Raw genomic sequence first — 24,344 nt, forward strand, 5'->3', positions numbered from 1 at the left:
TACCTGTGACAGTTTGATGATTTCCCCTGAGCTAAGACACAGCTTCTTATTGTCATCTAGCACTGTGTTCATGTTCTCAATCCACAGAGCATCAACTGGCCCATCAAACATGTACCACTTCTTGTTGGTGTCAGTGGCTGCAGCTCCACGCCGGATGAGTGAGGAAAGAATCCCATCTGTCCTGAAAGGTGGGAGGAAGACAAGGCTTGGTCTATTCTGGTTTTGCTGAAAAGAATGACAAACCTTCAACCATATAAGGCAACAGAGCCAGAATCTTATTCTGGTTCATGTGCCCAAGCGTACCTGTGCCTTACTTGTTGGTGAGCTGCACAAAGGTCTGCCTCCTTTTTATTTCACTGACAAGTACATCCCAGCCTAAGCACCATCATGAAACAATTTCTGTGGGCATTAGGATCTGGACTTTGTGTCGTCTAACTATAAAATGCCAAGCTTCCCTTTAATGTCTCTCTCCTCAGTGAAAAGCAAAGAGGCCTTGCTAGCATCCAGTTCGGGTCACAGGTGGGTTATCTGCTCTCTGGAGGTGCCTCTTTTTCTCTATCTAGTGTGAAGAGAGCCTCAAGACAGTTACTCTGCTAATTCAGATGCTTCAGTTGGGTAACTTATAGGAATCCAGGCTAAAGAGCATGACTCCTACCCTCTTGGTAACTGAAGTTCCCCATTCTCAGCTGCCTGTGAACCCAGGCAGTGCTGGGGCTGGTGAACAGGAGAGCAGACACAATGCATGCTGGCTGTTGACAGCAAGAATTTAATCTGTATGTGGAAACCTGGAGTTCAGTTCCTGTTTAGGCCCTGCACTCTCCTCTCGTTATTGAAGAACTGTAATTTTTATAGTGCTGGTGAATTCCAGGGTATTGTTACTGAGATCAAGGGAAAACAGTCTGTTCCAAAGCTCAGCTGATTAAAACACATGGATTTGTCTGTAAATACATTTTCCATGGCTGCTGTATTTTTCTTTTTGTCATGTTGATGTGTCTGTGTGCTGCCCTTGGGTAGAGTCACATCATAAATAAACTGCCAAGCTTAACTGGAATATCCCAGGAAATGTCCTTCACTAAAGATACACCAGACCCCAGGCTGGGAAACTCCAAGTCTCAGCATCAGTAATGCTTGCATTTTTTCCTAGAGGTAGTTATGTTCATATTTATTTCATTTCCCTTCTTTTACAGGACACAGTCTTTAGCTTTGCCCCTAAGCAAGTGGTGGGTGACAGGGCCAAAGGGAGATTCACACTGCTTCTCACGCTTTAGCTTCTGGATAAAGTGAGCTGCAAAGTCAAACTCGGGTCACATATGGAAGCATAAGCTGTAGGATCTGGCTGTCAAGAGGGCAAATGGGCTATTGGTTCTTGCTTCCAAACCATGTAAGCAAGCAGGAGCCCTGGTAACAGGAATGAAATGCCTCTCTGTGGGTGAAAGTCATTCCCCATCATTCAAGGCCACCAGTGTGTTTATACAGAACAATTCAAGTGCACAGTACAGAGGTCACTTTTCTTCAGAAGCAAAGCAAGTGTTTTTAAGCTGCTGTATCTTAGAGCAGGGGGATGTGCTCCAAAGCAATTGTATTATTCCTTGTTAGGCAGCTAATGCTGTGAGCTGAGCTGCAGTAGCTGTCTGGGCATGTGCTGGCAGCGGGGCCAAGCGCACACAATGAAGGATGTCAGCTTAAATGGCCGTGACTGGCTATTGTAGCTTGGTGAGGATAAGGACTTGATTGCTTCTGGGTTTATGCCACTATCCTACACAGTTCTCAGCCTTGAAGAGAAGACGCTCGAGACCAGAAGAAAAGCGCTTCCCGTCTGGAAGGAAGGAAAGCAGGTTTTGTACTTCACCACTCATGCGTTAGCAAGCTGAACTCTCCATAAAGCTGGCCCATTGTGATGGATTTGGGATTCAGCACAAAGTAGCTGACTGCTTTGTAATTCCCACCACTGGCTGCAGGCTGACCTTTCAGTGATGTCACTGCAGCTGCCAGGACTTCATAAGTCTGCAAAAGCAGGAGAGCAAGAGAATTAACTGCCATGGCTCCACTATGACAAAGACATTGCTCTCACAGCAACTGCATTCAAAAGGCAGTGAGAAAGAAGACATGGTGAAGGATAGTGTCATAGTAAGGAGATGCCTTGCTGTATTCACAGAAATGAAGCATTCCAGATGCAGGGAGGGAGGAAGTTAGATCTACCACCTAAGAGGCCTGAAACATCTCAAGATGTCAAAGTATGCTTCAGCTTTAGAAATCTGCAGCAGAGCTAATAAGCCTGGATCTAATCTCCTAACTCAGAGGAGTGAGCTAGTAATACACTTCCCCATGGCTATAAATCAATATTAAGAGGCAGCGTCTTTGTGTCCTGATTTCTGCCTCAGAGAAGCTGAAAATGCTGTGGTGTGGATTTTCTATGAAGCTTAACTCCCTGAATCACTAGGTGGGTGATGGTTTTCTGGGGACAGCACTATGTTTCAACCATACCTTTGTCTTCCCAGAACCTGCTGGCCCCACCAGCATAACGCCGTGATGAACCACAGGGCTTTCATATAGCTGCATGCACTTAGTTACAAAACCTGCAAAGGAAGATGATGCAGAGTGGGTCTGGGACCAGCTGTCTCTTCCCTAGGGCAGGGTGCTGGACTAAAAGCCCAGGCCCAGTGGGAGCTTGTGGAGTCTTTCCCCTCACCATCAGCATCCTTCAGATTCTGCTTGATGCCAGACTTGCGAATGGCTTCTTCCAGGATGCCATAACCCACAGGCAATTCTTGGATCTTGGGAAATAAATCTGAGACAATACCATTGAAGAGCTTGAGATTATCCTGCAGGAATTTGGGTATGTTGGCATCCCTGATAGCCCGCAGGCATATCAGCTCCTGCAGAGACTTAAAACATCAGAACTGATGAATCAGATCCTGACTGTGGCTGCAGAAAAGGCCCCATAAGTCCCTAACAGTGTGAAGTATAAGGACATTTACCTCATCCATAGTAGGATTCCCTCTTTTGAGGTTGCCAGATGTTGAGATGACAATGTTCACAGCTCTCATCCCAAAGTCATAGTGGTCCTGGAAAAGGAATAGAGGTAACAATGTCATCAGATGCAGGAGCATCACCTAAAAAAGAGTGAACCTATGCATGCACTCAATCAGCAGATAAGAAAAAACAGAGAGTTATGCCTTCAGAACAACTGCTCTTTTCTCCAAGTCTGCTCTCAGGATCCTTCAGGCAACTAACCAGTCCTCAGCTGTACAGACTACAGGTGCTGTACAGACTATAGGTGAGAAAGATGAGAAAACTGGATGATGACAAATTCTAGATGGAGGGAGAAGTAGGCAGGGCTGCCTGGCTCAACTGTCCTGCCACTGCAACCCTACCTAGGACTGAAGGTGAATGCAAGTCCAGTCACAGGAGGAGAAATGAGAATTAGAATGGAGTGAGATAGAGGAAGAATAGGGTTTTGTGAGGCACCCAGAGAACCATCCATGTACTTTGTGCCTAGGCTGAGAAAGCCTCACATTTAAACACAGTCATGGACATTAAGGCATCTACCTGTCTGCTGAGCTACTTAGACAATAGTTTGAAAGTTGTGGTGATCTTCTTTGCAAGGACTTTGGCTTCATTAAATCCAAAGGAGTAGAGTGAAATCTCAGCAATCATGGAGTATAATCTGGGACCATCATAGCCACAGGACGAAAGAGAGCCTGAAATAGTTCCAACACAAGATCAAAACACTGATTGTTTCTTATTTTTCCCACCAACCAGAAAAAAAGTCTGAGTATCTATCACAAACTGTTTAGAGGACACAGCAGGAGAATGTCTGGCACCTGTCAGGGCAGCATCCCTGCAGATTGCAATCTGAGGAGTGTCATTTGCTTACAGATGTGTTTCAAATCTTAAAATGATCTCAGAAACTTTCCAAAAGCATCACATCCTAATCTTTGTCACAGACACCCTGGTGGTCTGGGTAGCATCCAGCACCTGTTTCTTTCTGTGTGTGCAGTCTGCCCTCCTTACCTTCAGGTTATCAGGCAGTTCGGTGCGCCCAGCATACCCTGGGTTCATTGTGATGAAGACTGCACAGGATGGGACCAGGGGGACCTCTGTGCCTTCAAACACAAAGCAATCCACCTAGAAAATAAAAAGTAGGATCATCCTCAAAGAAGAGACCCTAATCTGAAAATTAAATAATGCAGCAGAATCTTCCATGAGGAAACTCATGGCTTTCAGGAGTCAAATTATCAAGCATGGGCACACAGAGCTGCCCACAACTGTAGTGACTCGATCTGGACCCACTGAAGGAATCCAGTATTACCAGCAATGGTTTTCCCTGTTTAAGACACTGGGCTCATGGAAGATTTATAGATAGGATACTTTTTTTTTTTTCTTTTTTTTTTTGGCTCTTGAACAGACTTCTATCCATCCTGCTGTAAACAAACATCCTTCCATTTATTCTGCAGCAGAGTTTGGACCTGAATTAATTCATGGCAGGGAGGGCAAAGAGAAACCTAAATCCTTTTTAAAGCTGTGTAGGTAGTAATTTCAGATGGGGGATAAAGTAATGCAGAAGTCAAGCCAAAGTCAAGGAGATTCAGGTCTTAACCTCTCTGAGTCTCCAGAGAGCAAAGTAGAAGCTGCCTGCTAGACTGGCTGACAGCTGAGTCTCCATGTAAAGGCAGCAATTCAGTTAATGGTGCAGTCCTGTGTCTGTGTGAGCATACATTTTGCTGCACATATTGGGTTTTCTGAATCCACTAAAGCTTGGATAACACATTTAGACAAACATAGTGCAGAGCAACTCATGGTAGAATACTGGCTGCCTTTATCACAGCTTCAACTTGTATCAGCTTGGTGGATCTGTATTGGAGTGTCTCCCACACCAAAGTCTGTTGGCACTGCAGCTTAAGCTGAGACACTGAGTGTGGGCAACTGTGGCAGCACAGATTAGGGTGAAGTTATAAAACCCACCCAGGATGCTGCCTATGTAATGGCATGATATGATGTGCCACAGCTAGGGTGTTACTCATGCCTCTCCAAGCTCAAATAGGTCTGAGCTGCCCTTGAGCAGTGAAGCATGCAAAAGGAAGAGACTTGCTTAGACTAGCTCAAGTGGAGATTTTTTTGTTCTGCCTTTGTATCTACATGTTCATTACATACCCTCTGCTGCTGTGCTTTCTGAATGGTTGTGATCTGTTGGGCCACCACAGACAGCACCTCAATATCAATACGGTTGAACTCATCAAAGCAAGCCCATGCACCAGCGCTGGGCAGGGAAGGAAAAACAAGGGAAGTCAGAAACATCACATGGAAGCAAACTTGCAGACAAATGTTCAGCTGGATCTAAAAATTACAAATCTACATACTGGGGAGACAGCACAGAGACAAGAAGCGAAGCTAAAAGGTCCCTGACATCCCACAGCAATGTACTGGTATAGTGGATGAGGCTGCAGCGCCTCATCCTGAGTAAGCACCTCAGGCCATGTGATGAGTGGGAACCTGCATGGTCCCTGCAAGGTGTGATGGGTTACGCCCATCCTGAAAGCAGGAGCGGGGAGGGCTTGTGAGAGCCTTGCTCTCCCTGGAGAGCGTTTTCCCCCTGGGGAACTGAGTTAGTCTGTTCCACTCCCCCTCCCTGTCCAGCAAGCCTATACCAAGGAAGACACTGCAGCCATTTCTCTCTCTCTTGGCCCCTGCCTTTGCCTGGACGAGAGCTACTGCTGCTGGCTTCCTGCTTCTCTACCAAGTGGTCAGGCCTGATCCTTCTCCCTGCTACATCCATGCCTCTTCAAAGGACTGGTTTTGTATTCTTATTTTCCCCATCCATCCTTGTTCCTTACCCTTGTGAACCCTTCCTGTTATTGTAATACATATTGTTTAAAGAAAATCTTTTTTCCTCTCTACTTCCAAACTGACTCCAAAATTATTTCTCTGTGGATTTGGCCCCTTCCTTTTTTTTTTTTCTATTGGGAAAGAGGAGGGGGAAAGCAGGGGAGGGATTCTCAGTCTTGCCCCCATCTGAGCTCTTAAATCCCAGTTCAGGCTCAAACCACCACACAAGGCCATGGCAATGTCTGATCCTACAGCACGGGACAAATCCTGCGTGTTACAGATTTGGGCTTCAAAGCGGTGTCACATTGAACTCTTGTTTTCTACCTGAGCTAGAATTGTAGCAGATACAATTCAGACATCTCTTAAATCCACTTTTCAGAACATGGAAGACTACATATAAAGCTGGAAGCATGTATATAAGGAAGGTGATCTTCCCACAAGGCATGGTAAGTTAAATTACTTACAAAGAAAACATCTGAGAAAAGAATGTCAGCTTTTGTTGGAGTAACTAATTCAGATTCACCAGTGTGCAACAGACTAATTGGAGCAGGTCTGTTTGAAATGTAGAGAAGAGAGAAGCTTCTCTGAGAGGATCCCTCAGGGCTTAGAGCAGTCTCTCTTGGCTGCTCAATTTTGGATACACTCAGCAGATTCTCTCCTTAAGATTAAGCAGCTTGTGGGCTGAATCTCAGTCCAAATTGTGTGATATTAAAACAAAGGCCAGAGCTGCAAACATTTGCACAGGTGTCTAACAGTGGATTAGTGGATTGGTGCAAAGCATTTTAATTTTGCCTTAAATGAACGGGATCTCTTTTTATCCCTTTTTAAATTTGATTGGCTGATCTGCCTCTCCCTGCTGACAGGACTTTTGTAACTTTGCTCATTCTGGAACACAGTACCCCCTTGCTAGGGCTCTGTTTGTTCTTCTGAGCTGCTATGAAAAATTTCCACCGATTCCCAGTGGCCAGCATCCCTGTATCCTACCCATCCTCGCTAATGACCTGCAGCATTTTCATTGTACCTGGCTAGTCCCTTGAAAAACTTCCCCATTGCCATAAAGTCAAGCTGGTCAGAGCAGTTGAACACCACTGTTTGGATTGCCAGTGCTTTGCCAAGGTCTTTTGTTGTTTCTGTTTTGCCTGTTCCTGCTGGTCCTGCAAGTGCTCCTCCAAATTTCAGGTGCAGAGCTGCTGTAAGTGTCAGATAACACCTACAACAAAGAAGAGATCAGATGATGAAAAGCATTTTTACTACTGATTTCAGTATGGGAGACACATGATCCATCCAGCTGGAGACAAGTAGGAATCCATCCTTTATTATTATGTGGAACTGCGTGGATATGCAGCATTCTGCAAGGAGTTATCTATGTGGCCTTGATTAGTATTCATGGGGGCCCGCATGGATAAATCCTTCTGCCACTGGCTACAAATTCTCTCTCCAGAAAAAAAGACAGTTACAAAAGGGTAAAACCATTACTGCTGCTATTCTAGAGTATTAGATGCCCCCCATCTACTGCTTCATAGAGGAGCTCCTTAGCTATCAGGTAGCAATTGTATATGAGTCAGAACACTTCATTAAGAATTAGGAGAGCAAAAGCAATGTCTGAGCACTGATCACTAGGAGGAATACAGTAGAAGCAATGCCAGGGTGTTCCTATGCCCTCATCTCAGGTAGTCCTTTGCTGTACAGCTTCTATTTGCACATGTTAAGCAGTGAGTGAGACTGGAATGGACAGAGGGTTGTTCATCCAGGAAAAAAAAATCCCACATATTACCCAGAAAACAATCTCCTTACCTGTCAGTGAGGGGTGTGATAACCAGGCGGCCACTGCTCCCCAGATACTTATAGCCATAAATAAATTCAGCATTGAGTGCTCTGATGTACAGGTCCCCCTTCATCCAGCAGTATCTAATGAGTGAACATGACATCAAAAAGATGAATGCTGGCTGACTGACAGTAGAACAGCTCAGAAGACTACAGCCTGCAGGTCTGGAGACCTGCATGTTAAGGGATCTACCTCCCAAGACAAGAAAAGGTGAGGTAACACAACAGGGTGGACAGGAGTTCTCACAGGACCTGAAACCTGAAACCAAGTGCTGCACTTCTTGATCAGGAGCATGCCCTTTCACAGTGAGGCTGTGAAACATCATGGTTTGGTCTGTATTGCCAAAGTGAATGCCATCAAAACTAGGTCTGTCTCAGATGCCTTAGAACTGGCGTCCTTAGCAGACTTCAATCCTGCTCCTCGTAGAGATGCTGAGGGCCACTCAGGAATGCTGCTTACTGACTATGGAAACTCTTGTTTCTGTTCATCATTGACATGGCTGATGGGTAAGGACAATGAAGACTGGCCAGGGAGGACAGGTGAGGTTCAATAGCTATGCTCTCTACCTGAGCTGGGAGATCCACTCGAAATCATTCACACTTGCCACATTCTTCTCAATCAGATAGGCTGCAACATCCTTGGCGTGGCCCTCAATCGCAATAAGAGCTGACAAGAATGCTCGCTGCATCTTGGTCAGTTTTCCACGAACCGTGGCAACCAAATCACCCAGCTAGGTAAGAAGAAGAAAGCCTCTGAAGCAATCCATACCCCAAAGACCCAGGCTGTACTAACACAATGCAACTAAACTTACGGCATGTTAAGTCCAGATCACAGGCCACGTTCAGGCAGCTTCTGCCTCTTGTCAGAGACACAAATGACTGCTCAGAAAGCAAATACTGCTCAGAGCCAACTTTTGCCTCCACCATTATCATGTTCAGGTGAAATCAAAGTGCTAGAGCTGCCAAGAGACCCAGAGATTTCTTCTCAGGGGCAATTAGATGCAAGGAACAGATATGAATGATGCAGTTTCACTTAGATTTCTACTGTCCATCACTTCGGTCTTCCTCTGACTTCTGTAATCCTGAAGGAGAATATCTTTTGTATTCTGTCTTCAGGTAATGGTCATATTATCAGTGCTGTACAGTATTTGAGGTTTATGATGACAAATATTCTAATGATTAAGATGATAAGAACCTGCTTGGTTTTCACCTGTTTTTCAGCTGTGCTATGCAGGAATGAATCTCTGTTTCTCCAAAAGCATTGTTCTGGCTGTATGTATAAGTTATCTAAGGTCTGATGCTTGAAAAGTCTCCATCTGGCAAAAATCTCACTCATATTCGTTTTCATACCTGAGCACTCAGCTGTGGGAGAAGCCTGCTGGACAAATCTCTAGTTTCCAGAGCTTTGCTTTGCCCAGAAAATCTGGCAGCCAGCAATGACCACTTGGCCAGGCCACTGCAGGACCCATGTAGTACGTGGAGTCTTTAAAAAGGAAAAAAAAAAACAAAACAAACAGTGGTAAACCAACTTAGAATTTCTGTATCAGTATCTGGCTTAGAATTTCTGTATCTTCCTGTTCTGAGATGAATCTTTGAGCCTCAGAAGAGTACTTCCCCTTTTCAAGCCTGTTTTAAGTTTCCTAGTTTCTCATTTTCTTTTTTCAGCCTTTCTTCCTCCCTAGACCCAACGAAATCAAAGTTTTCTATCAGCGCAGCTTTAACACAAGAACTAGAGCCAAGATGCAGCCCTTGATGCAGCCTGTAGCATACTGGATGAGACAAGAGAGCTCAAGAAGACTAAAGAGAGCAGATCCTTATAACGAGGAAGTTGCCTGGAGAAAGGATTCGTATGGGATTGTTCCATGATATTGGGAACACTTCTGTGGCTGATAAGCGAGTGTGCAGGGTCTGCACTCTTCTGGACCATTAACTGCTTGCCCAGCTGTGCAGTCTGCACTTGACCCACACACAGCTGGATTAAAGGTTGTATTTTAAAGCTATAAGAGTATCATAGATGTATCAGCCCCACCACTGGTGATCTCTATGGCAAGGCTGGAACCCAGACATCAGAGACCTGCCATGACAAAATGCTTACCTCTGGATAGGCACCAATTGCTCTTTCTATGTTGTCCCATACACTGGCTTTCATGGATCTCTGTACTTTCAGCAGCCATTGCTCCACATCATCAGTGGGAGAGATGGGAACACACAGCTTCACCTCTTCTCCTTCAACAGAGCACATGTGTGTGATCTGTAGGTCCTCCTGGAAGCGTAGCTAATGGAAGAAGTGCAACAGGAGATGTGAATGGAGGATTTCCTTTCCCTCCCTGTTTTCCTGCCACTGAGAGAGAGCCAGGCTGCAGTGGGGTATGCTCGTTAAAAATGTGCTGCCAAACTTTGGTTGTCAGTAGTGCTAATCAAGTGTGTGACAGATGTGCAAAATGACCTCTCCAAAACCAGAGAACAACTTGTTAAGAAAACAAGAGATTCCCATTGTTGGTTTAACTTGAGTGAAGCAAATCAAATTATAGGGAGGAGGAAGATTTCTCATCGCCTGTCTAGGACTCAAACAATTCCTGTTCAGTTCTGTAGATTCAAATCATTTCCCTTGAGGTCACAATGCCCAGTTTTAAGAATAAAATTTAACAGCTTCTCCAGTGCCCCAGCATATCACTGGAAGTCCCCTTATTTATTCCAATGGCATTGCACTAGGTTTCTAGTTCAATTTCCTTTCTATTTTCCCAAGCTAATGACTAGGAGATTGGCTTTAGTGCCTGAGTATTGTGGTGTGAGCTGTGACTAGCCATGGAGTCTGAAGTCTATTAGGAATAATAAAGAGGAAAAATACAGCTATTTTTGGTTAAGCCCAGCTCCTAAGCAGGGATGAAGGCAGAAACTTAATTCAGTTCAGACTTCTTCATCCCTTGTCCCTGCTGAGGCTGTCAGCAAGAGAGGAATTCTACCCAAAGCAAGTGCCTGCTAAGTCTGAGCTATTTCTTTAGCCTTCCACAGTGGGATGGACAGATATCTCCAGAGGGAGTGTTCTCCTAAGATGGGTATCTAAGTGAAATTCTGAAAGTTGCCCTTTGCAAATGCCTGTTTTCCCTTCAGTGTGTAAAAGGCAGTTGAGGGTGCTCAGTTTATGGGCAGACAACTGGCTTTGAAATGTCTAAAGAGCAGTTGCTTGAATTCACTCCAGGCCAGGCAGCACCTTGCAATGCCTACCTACATAGTTACAGATTCCCAGGAGATACACATCCACACAGCAGAGTGTGGACACTCCTCCAGACCTCACCATGCCTCCAAGGTCTCATGAGATCAGCTTCCCAAAGACGGCCCAGGGCACCAGAGTGCTTGCTTTGCCTACCCGTGCAATGCTCTTGAAGCATTTGTGGAGGTGTGTGGCAATGCCAGCGACGAGCAGTGTGAGCAATCTGGCAGTGCAGGCCTAGAGCCTGACATGGTGGTAGGCCATGCTCAGCATAAGTGCAGAGCCAGCTAGCAGTGTAGCAAAACAATGCTGTGTGCCTGCAGCATGTAACTAAAGCAGGACACTGATAGCTACAAACATAGCAAGTTATCTTGGGACAACAGGACATGCACCTGCATCAACAACCTCGTGTGTCATTAGTAGTTGGACCAATAATCTATAATAGTGTGATGTGTGCTCACTCGTGGGGAACTAATGAAGCCATGCCAACGAGGCTCTCCGAGATTATAGAAGTTGTAGATGGCTCCGACCAAGGCAGCACCAACCAACACTGGCAGCGGCTGTCCCCATGGCGGTGGCTTGGCGGTGGCCTGGCTGCAGCCCCTGCCAGTGGCGGCGCCCACCCTTCACCCCCCCAGCAGCGGACTGCACCAGCGGCATGCCCCTTCCCCGCCCCCAGTGGTTTCAGCTGCGCTACACCCCCTGCTGCCTCCTACATTCCAGACATAATCGGCAGAGTGTAGCGCTGCGATGGAGGTTCCACTCGAGTTCCGATAGGACAAGCGGGAGGTGGGAGGGACAGGGCTCTGTCCCGCTGCGCCCATGGAAGGGTATTGTGGGAAATGCAGTAACAGATGGAGAGTCTGTAGATTTTCCTGTACATGCATCTCCTGCAGTATTAGAAGGTCAACAACGAATATGGCAATCTCTGGCCTGACAAATGTTAAAGGAAGCTAGACAAGCCATAGCTACCTATGGGTTACAGTTAGGATACACAACTGCTGTAATCAATCAGTTGTTTTCAACACATTTGTTAACCCCTTTTGACACACGCATGTTAGCAAATGGTGTTTATTACGTGATCTGAGAGCAATCGATCATGGAGGAGACGGGTGCCTTACAACCCGGCCTCCCAACTCCCAATCCCCCCAAACTGGGACCTGATTATTATTGATTTGAAGGATTGTTTCTTTACAATTTACTTACATCCTGAGGATTCAAAAAAGTTTGTATCTACTGAGTCATCGATTAAGGCAGACCCCATGCAACGCCATCAATGACCGGGTGTAATGGGTTGGGGCAGGTCCCCTCCCCACCACAGGCAGAAATAACGACTCAGGCAAACGGATTGCAAAATAGTGATGGAAAGTTTAAATAGGAAAAACAATAACAAACAACAATGAAAGTTTTACAGAGACCCACAAGCACCATGACAAAGAGAGAAATCCCAGAACATACCCAAGAACATCCCATCCCCACCTGGGGGTACACCCAAACCCCCCCAGGGCTCTTTCCTCCCCCCCCCCAACCCAGCCTTGGGCCTGAGCAGGCCCAAGGGAGGCGGCTCACGCCATGTTACCTAGGCAGCAGCAGGGGACGAAAGAGGAAGTGAAGACCCCGCATGGCCTTTTTATAGGGGAGCAGGGCATTATGGGAATGGAATACCTGGTCCCTGTGACCACCCCCTGGGCTGGGCCCACCCCTTAGGACCTCCCAGGTGTGGCCTGCGCAGTGGCATCTGGGCCAGCACCCAACCTAAACCACGACACCGGGATTGAAAGCGCTGAACCACAGGTTTCGCTGCCTTTTTATCGCTTTCTCCCGGCTGGGTGCGAACGGCAGTGGTGGTGTCTAATAAACACGGTGTGCTCACCAAGCTGGCGGACGTGGCCTTAAGGTCTTAATGCCACCATCTCCTGACTGTTGGGCACAGCACAACGAATGACGCACCGACAAACGCCCATAGAAGCAGTCGCGAAACCACCAGTATGACCACCGCACAAGGGAAACAACCTGGGTGCCAAAGCATCGTACTTCTGGAAACCTAGGTACCTTAAATCAAATTGTCTGACTGCTGGACAGACTCGAAAGTGCTGTGCTCACTGTCACAGACCTAATCATTTTACTCCAGATTGTCGTAGGCAGGGAAATCGCTCCCACAGCGCAAGTACACACTGCGCAATGACACCAAACCAGGGTGCTTGGACCGACACCCCCCCCAACCCCCGCAGCCACCTCTGGCAGCGCGTAGCGGACCTGACAACAGCCGCATATCATTCTTGAAGCTACAAAGCGTTGTCGAGTTCAATCGGCACGGTCCTCTGGGTCACAGACCCTGGGCTCTGTTAATTGGCAGACTGTCTACCTCTACACAGGGCATCCTTATAATTCCTGGTTCAATAGATTCTGATTATGACTGGGCTATGAAAATTATGCTCTATACCATTACCCCTCCTGTTAGCACACTTGTTGGGACAGAAATTGCTCAGCTAATACCATTTGAGTCCCAAATGCCTAAAACTTCTAACAGGATCTGAGGGAAAGAAGGCTCTGGTTCCACCGACATGCCTAATATGTCATTGGCCCTAGAAATCCAAAAGGGAAAACTAGAACAGATTGTAACTGTCAGACACCCTTGTGGACAAACTATACAATTTTCATACAATTTTCAATGATTGTGGATACTGGAGATGATGTCATTGTTATACCTCATCATAAATGGAATGGTCACTAGCCATTGCTCATGGCAAATGCTGGAGTCATGGGTTAAACGGTATCCAAACAACCTGGGTTAGCAAAGAGCCAGTGCAATTAGCTTTTAAGACCCTACGTGTTAACCCTTCCAGTTGCTCTATTGGGCTGAGATGCCTTAAGTTAGCTCCTTAGTTAGGAGCAAAACTTGTTATTGTTCCTTTTCTGTAACGGCTACTAGTCAGCAACCAACTCTCAAATTAAAATGGAAAACAGATAATCCAGTATGGGTGGAACAATGGTTGCTCAGACAAGATAGGCTGCAAGCCATTGAGACCCTAATATGGAAACAATAGCAACTAGGGCACACCTTGCTAGCCACCCTCAACCCACCCCTACCCCCACCCTCAGAAAAGGGAAGATTTTCTGGTATGACTCTAGTCTACCAAAAGCTCTGCTCTGATTTAAAGCAACAGTGCTAATTTCATCATTTCTGATTGCAATGTCCTTAAGAGATTTGCTATTTAGAGTTTTGCTAAGTTTTCCTAATATGCATAATGAATGGTTAGCATTTGGTATTTACAGGTACTTAGTACACAGTAATTGTAGTACAGAGTTAAGTACTTAGTAATGAGTTCAAATTGTAAGATTTTCTTTTGGTTCAAACCTTTTTAGTTGTGTGCCTAGGCATTTCAAAGGAGCTCCATGTAATATAGTTAAGGTTTGTAGTAAATAGGTATTCATTTTAAAAAGTATTCCTTAGCTAAAGTAAAAGTCTTTCTATTGCCTTCTTAAACACTAACTAGAAAAAAATACAAATAACACAAAAAAAGACAGTAAAAAGAAAACAAGTACCAAAGAAATTTAACAATACAAATTTATAATGAAACAAAACCAAAATATTGCAACTTAGATACAAAAAGTACAATAAAAAACAAGAAGAAGAAGAGGAACAAGAAGAAGAAGAAGAAGAGGAACAAGAGGAAGAAGAAGAGGAAGAAGGGGAAGAAGAAGAAGAAGAAGAAGAAGAGGAACAAGAAGAAGAAGAAGAAGAAGAGGAGGAACAAGAAGAAGAAGAAGAAAAAGAGGAACAAGAAGAAGAAGAAGAAGAGGAACAAGAAGAAGAAGAAGAAAAAGAGGAACAAGAAGAAGAAGAAGAAGAGGAACAAGAAGAAGAAGAAGAAGAGGAACAAGAAGAAGAAGAAGAAGAGGAACAAGAAGAAGAAGAAGAGGAACAAGAAGAAGAAGAAGAAGAGGAACAAGAAGAAGAAGAAGAAGAGGAGGAACAAGAAGAAGAAGAGGAACAAGAAGAAGAAGAAGAGGAGGAACAAGAAGAAGAAGAAGAAGAGGAGGAACAAGAAGAAGAAGAAGAAGAGGAGGAACAAGAAGAAGAAGAAGAAGAGGAACAAGAAGAAGAGGAAGAATAACAACAAGAAGAATAAGAATAACAAGAATAACAATAGAGTACTAAGTAACAGAATAATAATAAAAAAGAAGAGCAACAATACAAACAAAACAATAAAATACAAAAATAACAAAAAATTAATTAGAAAAAAAATATAAAAATTAGATTAAAATTACCCCAAAAAATAACAAGAAATAATTAAAAAATATAGATAAAAAATAAAATACAATGAAAAAATACATTAAAATGGTATAAAAAATAATAATAATAATAAAAAGAATTAAAGATTAAACAAAAAATAGATTAAAAGTAAAAATATTAAACATAGAAAATTAATTCAGAATAGAAAATAATAACAAAAAATGAAATTAAGTGACAAAAAAAGAAAAAATAATAAATAATAAAAGAAATACATTCAAAATAAAATAAAAAAATGAAACGACTCAAATTAGAATTAAAAAGAAAAAAATGTAAAAATAATTGACAAAAAAAAATTCAAATAAAGAGAAATTTAAAAGTTCAACAAAACCAATTATAAACATGTAAAAATAATGTAAGAAAAATATTAAACTTAGAAAAAAATAATATATATAATAAAATCTCCGTCCCATTAGAGGTGTGGTTGCACAGCAGTGGGGTCCTTTGTCTGAGACAGTATTTCCAGCAGCTCATCATCCAAAAGGAAGTAGAACCTAGAAACACAGGATGAGGCATGAGGGGAGGCTCTCTTTACTGTAGCATCAGAAACTAAATCCTGGCAAGATGAGGACCAAGCTAAAGACAATGTTTCTAATTGTTCACTGATCTCTTTGTATTTGCATAGGAGAGTAGCAGCCATGGTCCAGACACCTATTCTTCTGTAGACAAAGACTTCTACGTGTGCAGGAGTCAGTCATTCCCATGCAAAGTGGGTTTAAAGGAGTATTAAACAACAGAACTGTTCCTTCAGGAGTAAGTGATGGACCTGGATGGAGGTTTTTGTTTCACCCCACCCTTTCTAAACAAATCCTGAGGCATGGCTCCACAATGATGCTACCAGGCTGCCCTTAACTCATAGCATTCATGCTTGCCTATTTTCTCCCCATCAGATGGCAGCATTGAAAGACTCAGCCTTGCTTATATTTGCAGTCTCATGACAATATCCTAAGCTTAGATTGATCTGCTTTTTCTTGGCAAAGTGATCCAGAGAGAGCCTCTCCTTTCATATTACCTGAACCGTAGCGTGATCCAGCCCTCTGGTTACTTGGGAAAAGCACCTTTCTTTGTCTCCAGATATCCACTCAGCCCCTTCTCCACAAGTTGAAGCAGTTCATTACATTTTCTCAGGGTCTTTAGCAGCACAGGATCAGGGCACAAAGAAATCACCTATAAACAGAATGGAGAACAGAAGGAGCATCAGGATTCTGAGGATGTGGGAGATAAGGCACTGGAGATAATCAGGCTGCCCAGTAAAGTTACTGATAGGATTTAAATGACTCATTCACAGGGGTACTTTCACAGGAGGGATCTGGAGAGGTGTGAACTTTGTGGGCAAGGAGGAGAAACAGAGCTTATGGATGTGACAAGCACATTTCTGGGTTCCCCTAAATACCAAGGTTTCTAATATGGAATACAAGTGGTGATGGGAGTCCTGGGAAGTAGAGACCAGAGAACTGAAGAGCATAGAACACTGCTACTAGGACACAGAAACCAGAGAAAACAATGGCTCTGCACAATTTCAAGAGTCAGTCCTGAGGAGGAATGGAAGGAGTTTGTTTTATGGATTAGGGTTATAACAGGGCTGATTGCAAGAGTCATAGGAGGCAGAGAATCTGTGTGCTGAGGAGAAGGTATCTGGTGGGGTGGAGATCTTGGTGCAAGGCATCACCAGGGAATGACTCTGCCAGTTTGCACATCAGAATGAAAGGCCAAGTTCCAAGAGAAGAAACCCAGCATGCTGGCCTGGCCAAGGCTGCATCATTTACAGAGCACTGCTCATGCCCACACCTTTACAAAACCAATGACTCAAAGGCAACCTTTGTGTGAGCACAGCTCCAAGGAGTAGCACTGGCATTCATCAAGGCACACACCTCAGAGTTTTCGCTAGCATGCCGCATGGTGCTCCTCCAGTCAATATCCATGTCCTGGTAGCACAGGCTTTCTGATGGCAGTTGTTTTTTTATGTCCTCTGAACTAAAAATAGGCTCCAAGTAGAGCCAAGAGCGCTGGCAGTTCAGCCATTCTTCTAGGACATCCTAGTGGGAAGCAAGAAGAGCATATGAGGACACCACGCGATGAATAAGTTTGACATAACCATTCAAACTGCACCAGAATGTGTTTACAGGAAAAGAAAGACCTTCTACAATTCTAAAATCTACCTGCAGTGTCAGGAGCTGGAATTTCCTTCACAAATAAATAACAATCTCCTAGCAATCCCTTTGCTAGCTGTTGTTAGCAGGCATCAGAATCAACACCCACTAATTTAATGACAGTAGTTGAGAAATATGTGTAAGCCAATACTAGAGTTCAAAGGGACTTTGTGGGGCTAGGTCAAATTTCTGTGGCTAGTGTTTCTGTGCTCCAGAGAAGACAGCATGATATGAGCATACAGGAAGATGGGGGGGAGGGGGGCAGGGTGTTATTTTGTGAAAGGAGCCTTTTTTGGGGGTAAGAATGAAAAATAAAAAATGCCAGACTCTGCAGTCCTGTCATAGCCTCTCTCTCTCCTGCCTGATGTACTTCAGACCCAGCTTTACCTACAGAATTAAAGCAACACTCAGAATCAAGGGAATGAATGAACAGCTAAACATTTATATATTAGACAGCAAACCCTGTTTGTCAGGTATTCAAAAGAGGAGAGAATTAGCTTGGAATAACATCTTCCTCCTCCATTTTCAGCCATGAGTGACTGGAAAATACAAGTAACCTGCCCAACATTGCAAAGCAGCTCAAGTGTTTGACTCCCTTTCAGACTGCCTCAGTCACATGGTGCAGTCTACTGTTCCCTGAGCACCAGCAGCCACTCTACGTAGCAAGAGGTGTGGTTTTCCAGTAACACAGACAACAGTGTTTGCCATACTCCATCAGCTCACCCTGGTAAACCCCTTCCCAGGAGGGGATTCATGGGCCAAAGACAGGAAAAGATGGGTGAAAACATGGATAACATCACAGCCAAAGCCACAAATCTCAGTTGCCTTAGGGCTTATAGCAAAATTTCTGTATTCTCATGAGCCAAGGCTAGCACTCCAGCAGCCCATGACCCAAGCACACCCAGATGGTAAGCACCAACAAATAGAATGAGGTAGCTTTGAGTAACAGACAACAATGGTGCCATGCATCAAACACCAGCATTTACACAGAGTTCTCCAGTCAGATACTTCTACTGGAATTTTTCTCCCACAGCAAAATGCTATTCTGCAGGTTGAGTTGTGCTGGATGCCAAACATTCAGGCTGTGGTTTGATGGAGAAGTACTGGCATGGTCTGCCAGATCCTGCTCTAAACAGCAGTCTTCCAGGTGCTTTCCTATGCTGAGATGTGAATGATTAGCAGGATTTCACAGGGCCTGTGAGAAGGTTCACTTAGTATAATATGATTAGAGATGCCAGTAGGACTATTCACAACAACAGGAGAGTCCTGGTCCCATCAAGTGCTGCAAAAGAGCTGGAATTTCTTCACTGCTGTTGGCAGAATAAGGCTCTGAGTTTATTGCCTCTTTCACTAAAGTCAGAGGGCTTCGAGAGGCCCTCTTCCTCCCTGAAGAATTATATTCTTCTGGTAGCTGTCCTCCCAGCTCCCTAGCAGCAATGGCACTGGCTCCATGTTTAAGCATGGCAGCACAGCCCAGCCACCTGTCTTCACCACAGGTGTGTGGGTAAGAAGTCAGTACCTGTGTCATCTTCAGCTTATCTTCCCATGCATTCATCCTTTCCTCAAAATGTTTTTTGAATGGTGAGAAGGACATGCTCTGAACCCTGACAAGGTGATCATGTAGGAGCTGAGAGACTTCATCAGTGTTTTCCAGAATAAAGGTACCTGTTTCTTTGTAAGGCACCACAGTAAATGAAACAGAGTTCCATTCACTCTCCATCTTGTTGAGTGCCTGCAACAGAGGGACAAGCAATTCAATTTTCAGATACTACCTGTGCAACAGTTATCCCAGTTTCCACCTTTCTTAATGCCCCTCTCTAGCAAGTGACAGATGCTTGCTCTTGGATTCCACTGGAAAGGGCAGCTACGTATTTAACGTAGGACATAGCAGCAGCACATTTCCTCTTTACTGCCCATGGTCTCAACACCTCAATGCTGTCCTGAAAGGAACATCTTGAGGAAAAAAAGGCCAATTTCACCTCCAGGCCCAATTATGTTACTATATGCACTGAGGCTGCCAGCAAAGTGCCTATTAATGATTATGGTTAATGATGGCTTTGTGAAAGAGGTAGCTAATCCTTGGGAAATTGCCTGAGATGTCAGAAGATGAAAACTGCCAGAAGGTAATGAGTGTCAGTCAAGACCATCTTAGGTCACATCTAAACTGGTGAACTGAAGCTGAATGACTATCTAGCCTATGAATCTCCAGAGCCAGCAACTCTTCCCTGTAAATTTACTGTGTTAAAGGACTTGCTAGCTCTGTTTCCAGTCACAGCTAATCTCCCTAGTGTCATGTTTGAGTGGCAGAATGCAGGCAATCAATGTATTTTAACTGGAACAGTCACTAATCCCATAGTGAGGTGTGAGACCCAAGCAGTGGATACATGTATCATCAGGCAGCATCATTATACAACACCTAAAATTCTGTGCAGGGCAAAATGACTTCTTGGTGGCTGAATTCAGCTGCATGGCCATTGCTCCCCTCTCTAAGGGCAGGAGCCCTTTGACTTGTGCTGCAGAACATGCCTAATGCTGTGGGACAACAGGAACATCACCCAAGGCAATGACTGCCAGATCAACAGAAAGGTATCTGAAAAATAACCAAAGCAGGTCCCTCTCTCCTCACATTCTCAATAGCGTATTCCTTGCCAGCTATCTCAGCTACTTTGGTAATGCTCTCGATATGCTCCATCAGGTTCATGTCCAAGCAGTGCCTAAGTGTCAGGGTAGGCTCTGGCACGATCCTGATGTTCATTTCTTCTGACAGCATCTCCCAGTGCCGCTTTCTCATATCAGGGCTGCAGAGAGCTTGAATTAAGGGCATGTACAGTCTGAATTCTTCAGTCTTGCCTTGAAACTCCATGGCCACACGCTGGCAGGCTTTCAGGGAGGAAAACAGAAGAACATCAGCAACAACAGTGTGAGTTGTTTTAAGGAATTTCCTAGAAGTTGTCTACAGCCTGCTGCGCTTGGCTATGGGGTAGGTATGCAGCAAGATGGTAACCTGGAAAAGGCAGGTTGAAGTAATGAGGACACAAAGGCTCTCTGTACATGGCTCCTAAGCAAGGATTCAAGCCCAATCCCAGAAGCAGACCTGCCTATCAGCCAAAAGTCTGCTACAGGCAAGTCCATGCTAAGCAGAAGTGTGCCTTAGCCTAGAGCTCACTGAAAGACGAGCAGCCAACAGATTTAAGTCCTTAATATGGGTCCAAGCATGATGAAACCCTATCTGCCAATACTTTAGAATCTCTGGTCATTGTTCCAAGATCTTCACTCCCTTAATAAGAAGACTGGGTTGTGTATTATCTCAAATCTCAGCTCAGGCCATCCTAAATAGAAGATGGATGCTATACATAGGAGCTAGAAGTAGGCTGGGATCACAGTCAGCTATGGAAATGGAAACCATGAGGAAGAGGCCCTGCCAGCCTGTGGCCACACTAGAGCCAAAGGTACTTCTGCTTCAGGAAAGGCAAAGTTAAAGAAAGGCTTTGCTCTCTGGGGGCATTCTGCAAGCCCACATCTTTGCACTGTTCACATTCTGCCCTTTATCAGCTTGTGCTATTGCAAGTAAAGCAATGGACAGGGAAAGAAGAAGGGACTGGCTTCCTTTTCTACATCTAGCTGCAACATGAGGTGTTACTGCTCCCTAGGTGGTCACACCACCTCACACTCCCTGCTGGGTGGTATGCAAAGACAAGGCAGGCTCAAGGACAAGCATGTATTTTACCAGGTGCCATGGAATATTGCAATGAATACGAGCAGGTATTCTTAGTATTTCTGTTTACCATAATGATTCATAGTTACTCACCCATCCACTCATCACCTCCTCCATTGGGGCTGATTCATGGCATTGTTTAAGAGCAAGTTCAAGTTAAAAAGGATGAATCAAAAATCTCCCACTGCAAAATATATTTCAATCCAAGCCATCTGGCAGGAGATTTTAGAATTAGCTCTAAGGAATGACCAATGCATCTCTGAGAATCATGGAATGGGAAGTTAAGCTACAACTGAAGTCTCAGTTCTGGGTTTACTAGGAGCCATGCTTAAAAGACCTTTGTGTGAACTGCAAGGGCTGGATGCAATCACCTAAATTTCCTACCCATTCAGGCAGGAAAGAAAACAGTTCTTTCATCCCACAGATTATGTCTAGATTTTGCAATTTAATTGTATTAGTTAAAAAAAAATAACAATAGTCAGGATCTCTTCTGACTTGCCATTAAATTCATTAGCCAGCAGAGAAAGTAAGATTGGCTAAGAAAACAGCACCTGGAAGACCTAGATTTGAGTTCCTTTGCTGCCTGACTTGTGTAAGGGCTTAAGCCCACATGTCTAGCCACTGGGCTATGTTCTCTAACTAGTCTGGATTATTTTACTTTTTATAAGTGAGTAAACATCAACTGCAGCATAAGAGGGTGGGTTTTATTTTAGTACTGTCTTGGGAACTAGGTATAAAAGGGATTTGCAGCCTGGTTGTTTCCATGCCAAACTGGTACTTCAAGCAGCAAACTAGCATCTAGATGTGAATCATCAGACTTCCAGAAAAGAGGAAAAAAAATAAAAGTGGAAATTACTTTGCTAGCATTTTCTCAGCTCTAATACACACAACACATGCATGTGACATCCTGACTGTCCCTCTTCAGGGCACTCTGCCACATGCCTCACATCAAAATGCTGGTATGCACCAACGTCTTTGCCCCAGACTGCGTATCTACCTGGTGAATCCTTGAACTGCTTCATGCATCTCTGAATTGTCTTTGAAGACTCACTGACATTCTTTTCTAGCTGCTCAGCCTCAATTTCCATGACAGGACCATTCATCCAGCTCTCACATGACTGCATCCAGTCTGACATTGTAGTCCAGAGATCATGGTATGGCTGGAATTTCTTAACCATCTTGGATAGGTTATTGCACTTTGGAAAGAGGGAAAAACAAAGCATAAGCCACAGGTGTTTTCTCCTCTGGGCAACAGTTTTGCCTGTCAAAAGGCCAAAAAAAGGGTATAATGCTTTTCTGAATCTCAAGCAAGCAATGAGGAAACATGTATATCAGAGTACCTTCTCCTGGGACCACATTAATAGATTCCAAGGGACAGTGACCAGCAGAGCTGGGCCTTACACCTTCATGCCAAAATGCATCCAGTGGAGCTGTGCCTGCACTGTGTGTCTGGCATGGAAAGCACTCTCTCCACTTACCTCTACAAATGCTTTGCTGCAAAATGAGGAGATTTTGATGGGCTGCCCACACACAGTTAGTATCAAAACTCGGATCCTTTTAGGGAAGAAAAAGTACCATGGACTGGGAGGTAGGAAAGCAACACGTGAACTCCACTTTTACTCTGCAGCCAGACTAAGCTGGATGTGGATGACAATGATTCATTGGCAGCTGAACAGCCACAGGCAAAATGAGTGTTTGCAACTATATAAGCTGTTGCCGTAGGAGAAGATGCTATGCCTCGAGCCCAGCCAGCTGCCTGCACACCACTGTGCAACCACTCTCATTCACATCTGTGTAACTGCAGGAACTGCCTCACAGAATCTGACGCATCTTAACTGCTGCTTCAAGACCTTCTCCATCCAACTCCTTCTCATTATCGACACTCAGACCTAAGTGTGGACACACAGAGTGCCAGTGGCAGCATCATGTGCTTGGACAGCCTTCCACATTCGCCTGGGATCAGCTCTTCTGCAGCACAGCGGAGCAATGGAGCAGTGTGGTCACTGTACAGGACCACAGAGCAGCTCACCATACAAATCAAAAGAGCATGAAGGATTCCTTCCTGAGGAACTATGTGTTTTTATTTGCTCTACCTGTCACCCAGAAGGCCCAATAAAGATTAGGGTCCTGTAGGTACTTACATTAGTAACTTTCATCCCAAGGATTTTTTCCCTGTTGTTGTAGATAATTGCCAAGCTCTGAAGCCGGTTCAGCTGCTCCCTGATCTCCCTTGCTTTGTTAGCCATCTCATGGGCTTTATTAATGTTTTCCTGGGTAGAAAATCTGCCAATCGTCAGCTGGAAGAGAAAAGGCAAGCATGAGATGGGGCTCTGAGTGCTGCCTCCGGAGATCTCAACTTCCTAGTGTGCTCTTTGTTACACAAAGATGTTTTTTTTGTGCTTACAATTTCACCTCCCCCAATCCAATTCCACTTCTGTTTAGACCACAATGAAAATGGTGAGGAGAAGCAACACCCAGTGACCAGGTGGTTGAAAGCACAAATGTGATGACCAGCTGCTTTTCACCTTTGCCACAATAGTTAATCCCTGAGGAGCAGAAGCAGTAAGTCTATGCCCAAATCTCTTGCTACTGAATTTATACTGCCATTAGTTACAGAATCAGGGAAGTGAAAATGGTAGCTCTTACTAGGTCACTCTGTTTCCAAGAATTGTTTAATAACACACATCCAAAGCTTCTCTAACAACTTTACTCTTTTGTTTAGGTGATTTTCTTTTGCTTATTTGTTTTGGTTTTGTCTGAGGGCTGCTGTTTTTATTTTAATCCAGTGTTGGAGTATTATCATTTGGGGAGGCTATTTCCAAGATGAACTAGGTCACTGACTGCAGGCTTTCCAATAGAGAAGTTTTATGCCTGTATTTAGGAGTTTCTAGTGAAAGACAAAACTCAGACTGTTTAAGCAAAAACCAGAGGTATCCCAGCTCCAAAACTTTGCTTGTTTCAGGGTCTTTCACACAAGATGAGTTCTATGCCTGAATGCTGTATTTTCCCTCCTGATGGTAGCACGTCATGAGAGACAATCTCACCATGAATATTCAAGAAAGTAAAAGATGGTGCATGGGTTACCCAAGCATCAGGAACTGGAATATTATACCTCAGTGAACACCTTCCCAGTGAAAAATATCACTGTTTCTACAAAGAATATTGTCTTTCACACAACAATGAAACTCTTAACCAAACCCTCAATTTCCAATTAACAAACAAACAAACAAAACCCCTCCCAAACCACCCCCACAACAAAAAAAACCCCAAACTAACCAACCAACCAAAACCAAAAGGGAAGGTATTTTGATAATTTTTGGTCCA

General features: G+C 44.3%; 1 protein-coding gene across 1 annotated transcript in view; it reads right to left on the reverse strand.

Annotated features, from left to right (window-relative positions):
• DNAH1 (dynein axonemal heavy chain 1) overlaps positions 1-24,344 on the reverse strand; it is a 134,007-nt gene that overhangs the window by 37,334 nt on the left and 72,329 nt on the right. Inside the window, 23 exon segments of the mRNA XM_054178053.1 lie at positions 4-181; positions 1,850-2,004; positions 2,485-2,576; positions 2,690-2,876; positions 2,979-3,065; positions 3,550-3,663; positions 3,666-3,701; positions 4,015-4,128; positions 5,155-5,260; positions 6,848-7,036; positions 7,621-7,734; positions 8,218-8,381; positions 9,001-9,055; positions 9,057-9,133; positions 9,746-9,925; positions 11,018-11,052; positions 15,579-15,649; positions 16,201-16,322; positions 17,027-17,191; positions 18,825-19,037; positions 19,932-20,185; positions 22,018-22,216; positions 23,162-23,317. Of these exon segments, the coding sequence (XP_054034028.1) occupies positions 4-181; positions 1,850-2,004; positions 2,485-2,576; positions 2,690-2,876; positions 2,979-3,065; positions 3,550-3,663; positions 3,666-3,701; positions 4,015-4,128; positions 5,155-5,260; positions 6,848-7,036; positions 7,621-7,734; positions 8,218-8,381; positions 9,001-9,055; positions 9,057-9,133; positions 9,746-9,925; positions 11,018-11,052; positions 15,579-15,649; positions 16,201-16,322; positions 17,027-17,191; positions 18,825-19,037; positions 19,932-20,185; positions 22,018-22,216; positions 23,162-23,317 (3,063 nt within the window).

The sequence above is a fragment of the Dryobates pubescens genome, chromosome 1 (assembly GCF_014839835.1).
Source record: "Dryobates pubescens isolate bDryPub1 chromosome 1, bDryPub1.pri, whole genome shotgun sequence".
Taxonomy (NCBI): domain Eukaryota; kingdom Metazoa; phylum Chordata; class Aves; order Piciformes; family Picidae; genus Dryobates; species Dryobates pubescens.